We start from the raw sequence: 12,763 nt of genomic DNA on the forward strand, positions 1-12,763 counted from the left end.
TGACTATGCTATGTCACATCACTGCTTTCTGTTGCCGTGGAGTCGATTCCAACGCACGATGGCCTGTGTTTGTCACAGTGAGACTTTTCTACAGGCTATTCTAGGCTGTGGCCTTAAGGATGCACATTATCAGGTCTGTCTTTTGCATTGTTTTGGGTGGCTTTGAACCACCAATCTTAGGGCTAATAGTCAAATGCTAAACTATTTGCAGCACCAAGGGTTCAGTGTACAACAACACATTGTTGGCTACCCTTTGTCAGTACCTTTTAGCAAAATCCTCAGCTACTTGATTGCTGATCTTTCTTTTATGTGGTGTTTCCAACCCCTACTTCTTCTATTACTGACCCCATCCATGTTTCATTACTTAAATCCTGCACTGTCATTATCTCTTCAGGTGTGTATTATTCCCCAGATGACTAATTGCATTTTAAATAGAAACTCAATATTCCCAAGCCTCACAAACAAAAAGCAGTGAATCTATAATGATAAGAATTTTAGCTGTTCTGACAGGCAGGAAGAAAGGTATTGCCCAGCACATTTTACATAACAGAGGCATCAGTTCTCATATCACGATGTCTTCCCTTTAAAATTTTCTCTGTAAGCAAAGTTGAAGAGAGAGAAGGGGAAAAAAAAGCAGTTGCCCTCTGGTTGATTCTTAACCAAAATAGCTGGTTTCAAATAATACCTTTGTCTTTTAGCAGCTGTAGAACCTTGGGCAGGTGATTTAATCTTTGTAAGTTATAAGAGCATTTATATCATACAATTATAGTAAGATTAAATGAAATACTGCATGGAAATTAGTTGGAACTATTCCCAGCATAAAATATTCTCTGTGAAAAATACTGAATAGTGCAGGAAGCATCAGAAGATGTTGGAAAGAATACACAGAATCACTGTAACAAAAACACTAGTAGACTTTCAACTATTCAAGATGTAGCATATGATCAAGAACCAAGGGTATTGAAGGAAGAAGTGCAACTCATCCAATGGCAGTTACAGCAGTATACTGACAGGGAACTACCAGAGATCCAGGCCAGATTCAGAAGACAATATGGAACAAAGGATATCATTGCCGATGTTAGATGGACCTTGTCTGAAAGCAGAGACTCCCAGAAAGATGTTTACTTGTGGTTTATTGACATGCAAAGCCATTTTACTGGGTGAGTCATAACAAACTATGGAGAGCCTTGAATAGAATAAGAATTATAGAACACTTCATTGTGCTCTTGGGGAACATGGATCAAAAGGAGCTGTGAGAACAAAATAAGGGAACACTACATGGTTTAAAAACAAGAAAGGTGGGCATGAGGGCTGTATTCTCTCACCATACATATTCAATCTATATGCTGAGCAAATAAGAGAAGCCGGATTATATGAAGAAGAATGAAGGATCAGGACTGGAAGAAAGATTTATTAAAAGCCTATGATATCCAGATGCCACATCCTTGCTTGCTTCAAGTCCTTTTCAATAAAAACCAAGGACTGCAGCTTTCAGTATGAATTATAACCTAATGTAAAGAAACCAAAACCCAAACTGAACCAACAGGTAACAGCATGATAAATGAAGAAAAGATCGAAGTTGTCCAGTATTACATCTTGCTTGGATTCTCAATAAATGTTTATGGAAGCAGCAGTCACATTGAATTGGGCAAATCTGCTGCATAAGACTTCTTTAAAGTGTTAAAAAGCAAAGAAGTTACTTTGAAGACTAAGGGGTCAAGCCAAGGTGTTTTGATTGCCTCATATGCATGTGAAAGATGGACAATATAAGAAAGACCAAAAATGATTTGACGCATTTGAATTATGTAGCTTGCAAAGCATACTGAAAGTCCTGAGAACTGCCAAAAGAACAAATACATCTATCTTGAAAGAAGTACAGCCAGAATGCTCCTTAGAGGCAAGGAAGGCAAGACTTCGTCTCACATACTTAAGACATGTTCTCAAGAGACCTGGGAAAGGATATCATGTTGATAAAGTAGAGAGTCAGCAAAAAAGGGAAGATTTTTGACGAGAGAGATTAACACAGGGGTTTCAACAATGGGCTCAAACATAGAACAATTGTGAGTATAGCAATGTTTTGTTCTGTTATACATAGGATTGCTATGACGGAACCCACTCTATGGCCCCTAACAACAATAACAGTAATTCCTGGTACATAGTACTTGGTGAAAGTAGTGACATTATCATATTTTATCTAGTGCAACACAATGCCATGTAAAAATTTTTCCTTTGGATATAGAAACAGCTTCTGTAAATAATGAGTTTAAATAATGGCTCCTATGATATAGTTATTTGACAATAAATATTGGTTCTGTGCACACAGAAATACATTGTTTTATTGAAGTTTTACATTTAATTACTGTTCGATTAGTCTTTAATAAATGTAAAGATTCCTTTCTTAAAAAATAATATTATTTTGGATGAAGGTGATATGGAAAATAAAAAGCTATACTGTAATAAAGGAATACATCCAAGTATTTGATACAGTAAAGAACCCTTGTATGAAGTATTCAGTCTGCGTGATATACTAAATCTATAAATAGTTTCAAATTATTTGTTAAGTAAAAACACCCCAACACAAATAAGTATCAAAAACAGAGGGGGGAAACCCCCCCCAGGACCATAATGTTTAGCTGAATAACTTTGAGGTGAATTTGCTTGTGATCTAACACATTTGGATAACAGTATTTTCTAGTTAGAAATCATAAATGATATCTCCTTTAAAAAGTGACTTTAAAATCCTATTTTGCAATATTCTTTTCAGGTAATTTATCCATCTAACCTTTTAAATGAAATAGTTATGATACATATTTCATATAGCTGCAGGACACTATTTTGTTAACAGAAGATTATATGAAAACATGATAATATGCTTGACAAAAGCTTTTCTGCAGATTTCTAATAAACGGGTCAAGCTTTTCAGTAAGCATGTGCCACTGGTTTCCCTTTCAAAACTACTGCAAGCATTTCATTATTATGCTTTCCAAGTTTGGCCACAATTTCAAACACAACAATTAAAATGTTATCTCAATTATTGTTATGTTTGTAAAGGTTACAAATGATATACCTTTGTTTTATTTGTCTTGGTCTTCTACTGTAGTTAGAGTGTATGAGAAATAATGTCTTTTAAATTTTACAGGGCTATACAGGTAAAGTTCAGCATCCCATCACTCAAAATTCTATGTACATGAATGTAGAAAAGAAGAGTCTTGACCCATTTTGTTTGGAGACTCTTGGAGAAAATAGCCTTTTTTGTTGTTTCTCAGTTTCTCTATTTGTTCTCAGAAATTATCACCAATATATCTGTTTTTAAAACTTCCTCCCACAAAACTTTTATAAAATTTACTAAATATTCAGTGCAGAAATAAAAAAGTTGGAATTTTCCCTTTCCAGAGAAATTCACTACTAACAATTTATTGGGCATCTACCCAAACTTTTAACATTTTCAAAGGAGAGAGGCTTCATGGAAAAATGGACTTATGGACTTAAAAGCTAATGAAAATTCCCCATAATTATTATTACTATTTTAATAAACTTGTTTGTCACTAAAGACGCCAAGTCCATTAAAGTTTTACGTTTCTTCCTTTTTTTAAAAGCCATTCTGACAACTCTATAGGTTTGAGGGCTAAGGAATCTGGAGGGATTTTTGTTTGTTTTTATTTCTATAGGGTACATGCCCAGTAGAGAGAGATTGTGGGGCCATAAAGTACTTATACTTGCATTTGTTAAGGAAGTACTATACTGATTTCCATAAGGGTTGTATAATTCTACAGTCCCACAAGCAATGTAAAACTGTTCTGATGTCTTCAAATCCTCTCCATCATTTATTATTTTCTGTTTTACTGAATTTTGCTCAAAGTGTCAGTGTGAGCTGGTATCTCATTGTTGTTTTAATTTGCATTTCTCTTATTGGTAACTAACGTGAACATTTCTTCATATGGCTGGAAGCCTAGATGCCATCTTTGGTAAATTGTCTATTCATGCCTTTTACCAAATTGTTGATTGGGTTATTTGTATTTATCTTAAGTTTTTGGAGATTAGCCTTTGATTTGCTGTACTATTACTGAATGCTTTTTCCAAATATGGGGTTCTCTGTTGACTCTTCATGAAGTCTTTTGATGTGCAGAAAAGTTGTATTTCCAGTAGGTCCCAGTTTTTTTGTTTTTAATTTTGTCTTCTATAGTGTTGATATTTTTCCCTATGTTCTGTAGTGTGTTTATGCCTTGTATTAGGGTCTTTAAGTTTGTCTCTATTTTTCTGTTGATGGTCTTTATAATTGTGTGCTTATATTTAGGTCTCTGGTCGATCTTGAGTTCATTTTTTGTAATATGAGGTATGGGCCCTGTTTTATTTTTCTGTAGGTGAAGATCCAGTTTTTCCAGGACCATTAGTTGGAAAGGCTATCTCTTTCTCATTTAATGTGCTTCCTCATTTAATGTCCTTTATCAAAGATTAAGTACTTGGTTGTATTTTGGGGTCTACAATTCTGCAATTCTAATCCACTAGTCTTCTTATCTATTGTAGTAACAGAAACAGGCTGTTTTGATCACAATGGTAATATAATTGTTTTAAAACTCAGGAAGTAAAAGGCCTTCTACATTGTTTTTATAGTGTTTAATTTATCCTGGGTTTCTTTTGTTTCCATATAAAGTTGGCGATTAGTTTTTCCATTCCTTTGATGAATTACGGTGGGATTTGGATCAGAATTGCATTGAATTTGTAAAGTGTTTTTGATAATATTGACATTTTCAAAATGTTTACTCTGCCTATTCAGGAATATGGTAGCTTGTTCCATTTGTGTTTTTCTTTTGATTTATTGAAGGGGTGTTTTGTAGTTTTCCATGTATAAGGATTTCATAGTAACACTTATTCCTAAATATTTTATCTTTTGTGTACTTGTTGTAAATGGTATTATTCTTTAATATCTTTCTTGTTATTATCTTTAATATTCAGGAATCCAAATTATTTATGTATGTTGATCTTATATCCTGCTATGCTGCCAAGTTTTTCAATTAGTTTAAGCAATTTTGGGGTTTCTTATACATCGGATTGTTATTATTTTTAAATAGTTTTATTTCTTTTTGATGTCTTGTGGCTCTTGCAAAAACTTCCAAATGCACATTAAATCAAAGTAGTGATAAAGAGTAACTTTGTCTATTTCTCATCTTTCATTTCTCTCCATTAAGTGAGGTGAAGGCCGTTTGTTTTGGGTATATGTATTTTATTATATTTAGAAATTCTCCTTCCTTATCTATTTTATTGAGTGTTTTTACCAGGATTGGATGTTGAATTTTATGTAAAATCTTTTAGTATTGATTGATATAATTGACATAATCACCACTTTAAGTGGTGAATTACATTGGTGTTTTTCTGATATCAACCCATCCTAGGTATGAATTCCACTTTATTGTGACGTTTTATTTTTTGGATACTTGGTTGAATTCTGTTCACTAGGATTTTATTGAAGATCTTGATATCTATATTCATAGAGATATTGGTCTGTAATTTTCAATTCTGGTGATGTCTTTACCTGGTTTTGGTTTCAGCATTATAGTTGCTTCATAAAATGAGTTTTGTAGTATATTGTTCACTTCAATATTGTGGAATAGTGTATATAAAACTGGTTTTAAATCTCAAAATGTTTGATAGAATTCCCCAACAAATCTATCTAGACCCAAACTTTTCGAGAGTTTTTTTATGACTAGATCTATTTTGTCTTGTCTTATAGGCTTGCTGGGATTTTCTACATTATTCTGTGGTAATGTAGATAAATAATGCATTTATTTAAATTTATCAATTTCTTCAAGATTTTCAAATTTGTTGGAGTACAATTTTCATAATTTATTGTGATTTATAAAGGTCTAGATAAAGACATGTACATATGCAAATATATTTATATGAGGACGGGGAAATAGATCTATGAGCCTACATTTATAGGTTTAGTATTAAGGTAGCAGAAGGACATTGGGCCTCCACTCAAGTACTCCCTCAACACAAGAATACTTTCTTCTATTAAATTGCATTCTATGATGCTCACCTTCCTGACACAACCGCTGAGGACATAGAGGGTGAATTAACAAATGTGGTGAAGAAAGCTGATGGTGCCGGCTATCAAAAGATATAGCGTCTGGGGTCTTAAAAGCTTGAAGGTAAACAAGCGGCCATCTAGTTCAGAAGCAACAAAGCCCACATGGAACAACATCTCAGCCTGTGTGATCACAAGGTGGCGAACGGATCACTGAAGGCAAATGGGTGCATAAGCAAATGTGGCGAAGAAAGCTGATGGTGTCCGGCTATCAAAAAGCATAGCGTCTGGGGTCTTAAAGGCTTGAAGGTAATCAAGTGGCCATCAAGCTCAGAAGCAACAAAGCCCACATGGAAGAAGCACACCAGCCTATGCAACCACGAGGTGTCGAAGGAATCAGGTATAAGGCATCATCAGAACAAAAAATCTTACCATAGTGAATGATGGGGGGAGTGCGGAGTGGAGACCCAAAGCCCATTAGTAGGCCACTGGAGATCCCCTTCTAGAGGGGTCTCGGGGAGGAGATGAGCCAGTCAGGGTGCGATGTAACAACGATGAAAAATACAACTTTCCTCTAGTTCATAAATGTTTCCTCCCCGCTCCCACTATCATGATATGAATTCTACCTTGCAAGTCTGGCTAGACTAGAGGATGTACACTGGTACAGATAGGAACTGGAAATACAGGGAATCCAGGGCGGATGAGCCCTACAGGACCAGCAGTGTGAGTGGCGATACTGGGAGGGTAGAGGGTGAGTGGGTTGGAAAGAAGGAACCGATTATAAGGAACTATATGTGACCTCCTCCCTGGGGGACAGACAACTGAAAAGTGGGTGAAGGGAGATGTCGGACAGGGCAAGATATGACAAAATAATAATTTATAAATTATCAAGGGCTTATGAGGGAGGGGGGAGGGGGGAGGGAGGGGAAAAATGAGGACCTAATGCCGGGGGCTTAAGTGGAGAGGAAATGTTTTGAGAATGATGAAGGCAATAATGTACAAATGCGCTTTACACAATTGATGCATGTATGGATTGTGATAAGAGTTGTATGAGCCCCTAATAAAATGATTAAAGCTTTTCGTGCTTTCTCTGCCTTTGTCTCCTAGGAATAATGGAATCTAAAGAGAAACATGTGGGAAAGAATCCCAACGTGGAAAATGCCCACCAGGAAAAGGACAGAAAGGAGCAAGATAGTAATAAAGGAGAGGCCTTGGCACTCCCTTTGGTAGCCGGTGAATACTGTGTGCCTAGAGGAAGTTGCAGGGGACCCCGAGTCAGACAGCCCATCTTACAGTGTAGATGTGACATGATTCAGAGGCTTGGAGAGCCCTAGGCAAGGATGAGGGAGGAGAATGTAAGCAGGATTGGGGTGGAGGTGAGATTGCTGATAGAAAACCTGAGGGGAAAGCAATGGAGTCACAGTCTTCGTGCAGTGAGCACTAACCCTCCTAACGCTGACAACCATGTTGACTTTTGCCTTATACCCTGAATCCTGATGTGTGCCCTGGAATTAATAGGGAGACCCCTGCTTCCTCAACTTACATGTGTGAGCGGTACCTTTATTGTAAACCTTTTGATATGACCTCTTTATGGGTCCTCTATTACCAGCTTTTAACTGAATGTTGTGTTTTTGACCAAGTCTTTGTAAGTTTCCATCAGAAGGGGAGTTTTATCTCTTGCCTAGGAACATGCTCATTATATATTTTAAAGTTAATAAAGCAGTTTAAAACAAACAACAAAAAAAGAACACATGTTGATACACAGATTAATCTCAAAATTAATATACTGAGTGAAAAATGTGAGACACAAAGCAGCACAATATTGTATGCATTTATGTAAAATTATCAGAATAAGCAAAACTAGAGAGAAATTATATTAGTAGTTGCCTAGGATCAGCAGGAGTAGGGAGGGCAGGATTGATGGGAGGACTGGGAGTAATGGCTAAGGAGAGTTGGGTTTCTTCTTAGGGTAATTATAATAGTTTAAAATTGATTGGTGATTCCATAGTATGTAAATTGTATCTCAGTAAAGCTCTAAATTACAAAAAGGAAAAAGAAAGAAATTGTAGAAAAATTTAAATAACCAACCAATCATAGGAAATAGTTGTCTGTAAGTGACAACATATAATTGCACGGATCACATACCACTTCTCTGAATAGTCTAATACCTAATATATATAGTATGTAGTCATTTAAGAAAGGTTTTTGTTTATCTTCAAAGAACATGAAATCAGTTTTGTTTTTCAATACACTATCAACCTGACAAAGTTGAATGTTAATGTGCAGTGTGCATCTGTCTGATTTCTCATTAAGAAAGGTATCTGATGGATCATTTAACTTGAGTTTGATTTTCTCCCTGATTGGTCTTATAGCTTGTGTGTCCACGTTAGTCATTATTATCTCCAGTGAGTTCTACTCATCTAGACTGTCATTAAATCTATTATCTTATTTCTCTAATTTCATTATCACTTTAAGCTTACATGGAATGGAAAGAGCTTTAATTTGGGGATATGTCTAAGATTTTCCATAAAGTTTAAGAAAGGCAGTTTTTGATGTAAAAGAAAAAGAATAAAAAAGAAATAGAAATAAAATTAGGAATCATCTAATAAAACAAAATTTTTTTGAATTGTTACTTATGTACCAATGCTGCCAGCTGATGGTAAATGTAGAATCTTCAGTAGACAACATAACAAAATAAAACTTCCATGTGAGTCATAGGTCCCTAAACTTATTTGGCCTACCATCCCCTTTTCAGACCAATAAATACTCAGAGCCCCCGGCAATGAAAACTTTTGTTCTATAATCATAATCCAGTATAAATATAAGTATTTGTTTTTGCAGCCCTGTTGGACCATTCCAGTGGCCCTCAGGGGCTAGTATTGCCCACTTTGGCAGGCACTGATTTAGATGAATGAGATGTCAAATGAGATAATAAGATTGATATTAAGGAGACTTGGCGTAGTGGGATATACATTGGGTCAACAGTTGCTTCTCAGGAGAAAGATAAGACTTTCTACTCCCTTAAAGAGTTATAGCCTTGTAAACTTACAGGAGCTATGTCCTATAGGGTCACTAGGAGTTACTGACTTGATCACAGTGAATGAGAAGCTTGATATTAAAAGTAAAGTTCACTTGATCTCTGTACAAAAGTAATCTATATATTCCTTAGATAATATCCAGGTTATGAGATTCACTGGAGAAACAGTAAATGTTTCTTGAATGAAACATGGATCTTTTGTAGAGCAAGGTCCATTAAAAGGGAAAATTTAATGTGCAAGGTTTCTGTCAAGTAAAGGATAAAAAAAGTGTCATATTTCAATTTATCTATATCCAAAAGTGTTTCTTATATTGGTCAATTTGGTGGTCATTGGAACATGTTCTTTATAGGTATTATATCATTTGTGTCTTTTATTTTTTTTAAAATGACAGGCTATTCAGATGTACCTATCCTGCCTAATTAAATGTACATACAGAAAAAAAAAGACTTATTTTCTCCCCCTCACTGCTGAGTCAATAGTGATACTACAGGGCAGGGTAGAATTGCCTCCACGAGTTTCAGAGACTGTAACTGCTTAGGGACTAGAAAGTCAGTCTTTCTCTCATAGAGAGTTTGTGGTTTCGAACTGTGATCCTTGAAAATCTCAGTCCTATAATAAGTCCACTATCTCAGTCCACTATGCAAACCAGGGTTCCTGAAAGACTCCTTACACAATTCTACTTTTTCTTATATGGACAGTATGATGCGCTTCAGTTAAGGTAGTCCATATTAAGAAGAGTCCTCAGAAGAGACATGATAGAAACATTCAGAGAGGCTATAGAATATACAAGGAGAGTTTCAGGAATAAATCATTCATAGGTATATATGGACTATCAAGTATCTACTGCATTTGTCAAGTAGAAATCACTGAGGCTGAATGAGCTATTCAGTAGATTGGGGTGGGTTGAAGCAGGTTAAGGATAATGTTGAGGAAATATAGTTCAGGAAGTTGTCCAGAATCACACAAAAAAGTGCTTTGTGTTGAAGGAGATGCACAAATATTTAAAGGAACTTGTAAGAGAAAGAGTGGAGTGAAATGTGGAAGATAAATAAGCCAGGATTACTGATGCTGCAAGATCCAGACTGGACAGGTGGTATTGGAAAGGAAAGGGTACAAGGAGAGATAGGGTACAAGGAGAGATAGATAACTCAAGGTGGAGACTGTTGCAGTAATTCAGGGTGAAGAGAGAGTAATTTGATTTAGGAGTAGAAAAGTCTGGAAATCACATTACAAAAGAAGTCTGTACTGCTTGTTGAAAGGAAAAAAATAATGGAACATTTTAGGCTAAAATGGTTGGAAAAAGATAATGACATGGCAGATTTGATGAGAAGGGAGGCATGATTAAGTCTGGTTTCATATGGTTCAAGTTTGAGCACTTTGTGCAATGTCTACAGGGGCCAGACAAAATAATTTATTTAAAGTTTGAATGAGAAATACTTATCTTAGAACTGTAGAGAACTGGGACATTCAAAACCGAAATGAATGATAGACTTCAAAAAATGGGCTCCTGCTAAATATGACATTTCTAGTGGATTTTTAGTAGTAATGATATTACAGAATCTAAATATCCAATAGCTGAAGATTAAGTAAATTCCAAAAAGTATTTGAAATTATTAATCATATTAAAACTAAAATTTACTTATACATAAAAGTGTAATTTTAAGTAAAATCTCATGAAACCTATGTACCTCAATACCTGTGAGACACAAGAACTAACTGCATTTAAGACTCAATTTTATCTTCTTCGAAAAAGTTTGACAATAAGCCTAGTTAAGATAATTATTTTAAAAAAGGACACTATCCCCTCAATGAAAATGCATTAAGATTTTAATGCATAAAATAAGATTAAACCTGTAATGTATACATAATCACCTATTAATTCCTTTACTAAGCAGAGGATACAATGCTTAATTAAAACTCTGCTAAAAGAAAAAGCAGATGCAATATAATTAGCCTTTCAATAAAATGGAAAAGTTTCTCCTTGTTAAGGTCTTAGTTTTGAGTGACCTCAAGTAATCCAGTTCAAGATTTAAGCTCAGCATGCTAAGTTACTTTTTACTATTAGTCAAAAGTGAGATACAATTTTCTCTTCTTGGGACAATGACCTTTTATAATTACCGTGTAATGGCATACTGCAACAGAATGAATTGTTTAATATGGTTCTTCTAGTTATAGCCTTATTTACTTCCACCAAATGATATTTATTTTTCTGATAGGTCTCGATAAGAAAATAAGGGAAGATACTGATTGGATTCAGCTGTGATAGATTGTGTAAAAGGATTGTGACTGTCATTTTGCTGGGTATAAAATCAGCCATCTCAGAAAGTGTGGGTGGAGGTGGTGATATTTTACTGCCAGCAAGAGAGAAGAATCAGAAGTGGAATGTGTCCTTTGGACCCCAATATCCTCAGATACAGACTGTCGTCAGGAGACAAAAATGAACTCAAGATGGATTTGAGTGCCAGATATAAATCTGAGAGTTATCAGGATCATCAAAGAGAAAATTGGGCCAAACTTAAGGACCATATTGTAGGGCATACACAGACTATCAAATATAATAAAGGAATCACACACAGTGAAAGACAAAATAGATGACTGTGACCTATTAAAAATAAAACCCTACCACATGGAAGAAGCACACCAGCTTATGTGATCATGAGGTGTTGATGGGAAGAGGTATCAGAAGTTTAAAAACATGCAACCAAAATGATATGAAGGGGAGTGAATGCAGTGAATGTAGTGGAGACCCAAAGTCCGCCAGCAAGACAACTGGACAGGCCCTCTTGGAAAGGCCTTATGGAACGAAGGATAAATCCAGGTGTGGTACTGATGAACCAGATAACTATCCTCTAGTTCTTTAAGATTTCCTCCCCTTACTATTAAGGCCCTTATGTGATATACTGTACTTCATTAATCATGTTAGATTTGCATTTGTACCTTCAAGATTGCTTGGTACATGGTAGTAAAGATAGATGACCCCTGGGAGATAGTGACAGGAGTAAGGGTTTCATAAGTGTACAGGAAGTGAGGTCAGGGGAGTGGGGAGAGGGGCAATGATAGCATTGAAGATTGTATAACCCCACCTGATGGGATTGAACAATAGAACTGTATGGGAAGAGAAGTGATATATTGGAATGAGTAATATATGTCAATAAACATATTATTTGATTAAAAGAAAATAAAACCCTAATGTACATCAGAAGACTTCATGAAAAGAGTAAAGTGAAAGTCACAAACTGAGAAAAAGTCTTTATCAATGACACAAAAGATAAGGGACTCATTACTAAAATTTACAGAATTCTGCAAAACCTCAATATGAATAGAACAAAATCCACTTAAAGGTGGGCAAGACACAAATAGAAAATTCACAAAGGATAACACTGAAATGACTAACAAACACATGAGGAAATGTTCACAATCACTAGCCATCTGGGAGATGAAAATCTAAACAGCAGTGAGATATCACCTTACACCCACAATGATAACCCAATTCAAAAAAATAAAAACCAACAAATACTGGAGAGTGCGGAGAGACTGGAACTCTTATACATGGCTGATGAGCTTGTAAATATGCACAAGCATTCTGGAGGAAAGCAACCTGGTGCTATCTACAAGAATTGGGTGCAGAAATATCATAAAGCCCAGCAATACCATTAAAAAAACCCAAATCAGAGACTGAACACAAACAGATGTACGCGTT

General features: G+C 35.6%; 2 protein-coding genes across 2 annotated transcripts in view; one reads left to right on the forward strand and one right to left on the reverse strand.

The window, feature by feature from the left end:
• The window catches only part of ITFG1 (integrin alpha FG-GAP repeat containing 1), a 237,140-nt gene that overhangs the window by 86,056 nt on the left and 138,321 nt on the right, over window positions 1-12,763 (reverse strand). The gene's annotated exons all lie outside the window — the stretch shown is intronic.
• Window positions 7,138-7,515, forward strand: LOC101641728 (protein BEX1-like). The gene is given in 1 exon segment (XM_013005184.1): window positions 7,138-7,515. A coding segment is annotated over 1 exon segment (378 nt).

The sequence above is a fragment of the Echinops telfairi genome, unplaced genomic scaffold (assembly GCF_000313985.2).
Source record: "Echinops telfairi isolate 266 unplaced genomic scaffold, ASM31398v2 ScPeMD7_2291;HRSCAF=2852, whole genome shotgun sequence".
Lineage (NCBI taxonomy): Eukaryota > Metazoa > Chordata > Mammalia > Afrosoricida > Tenrecidae > Echinops > Echinops telfairi.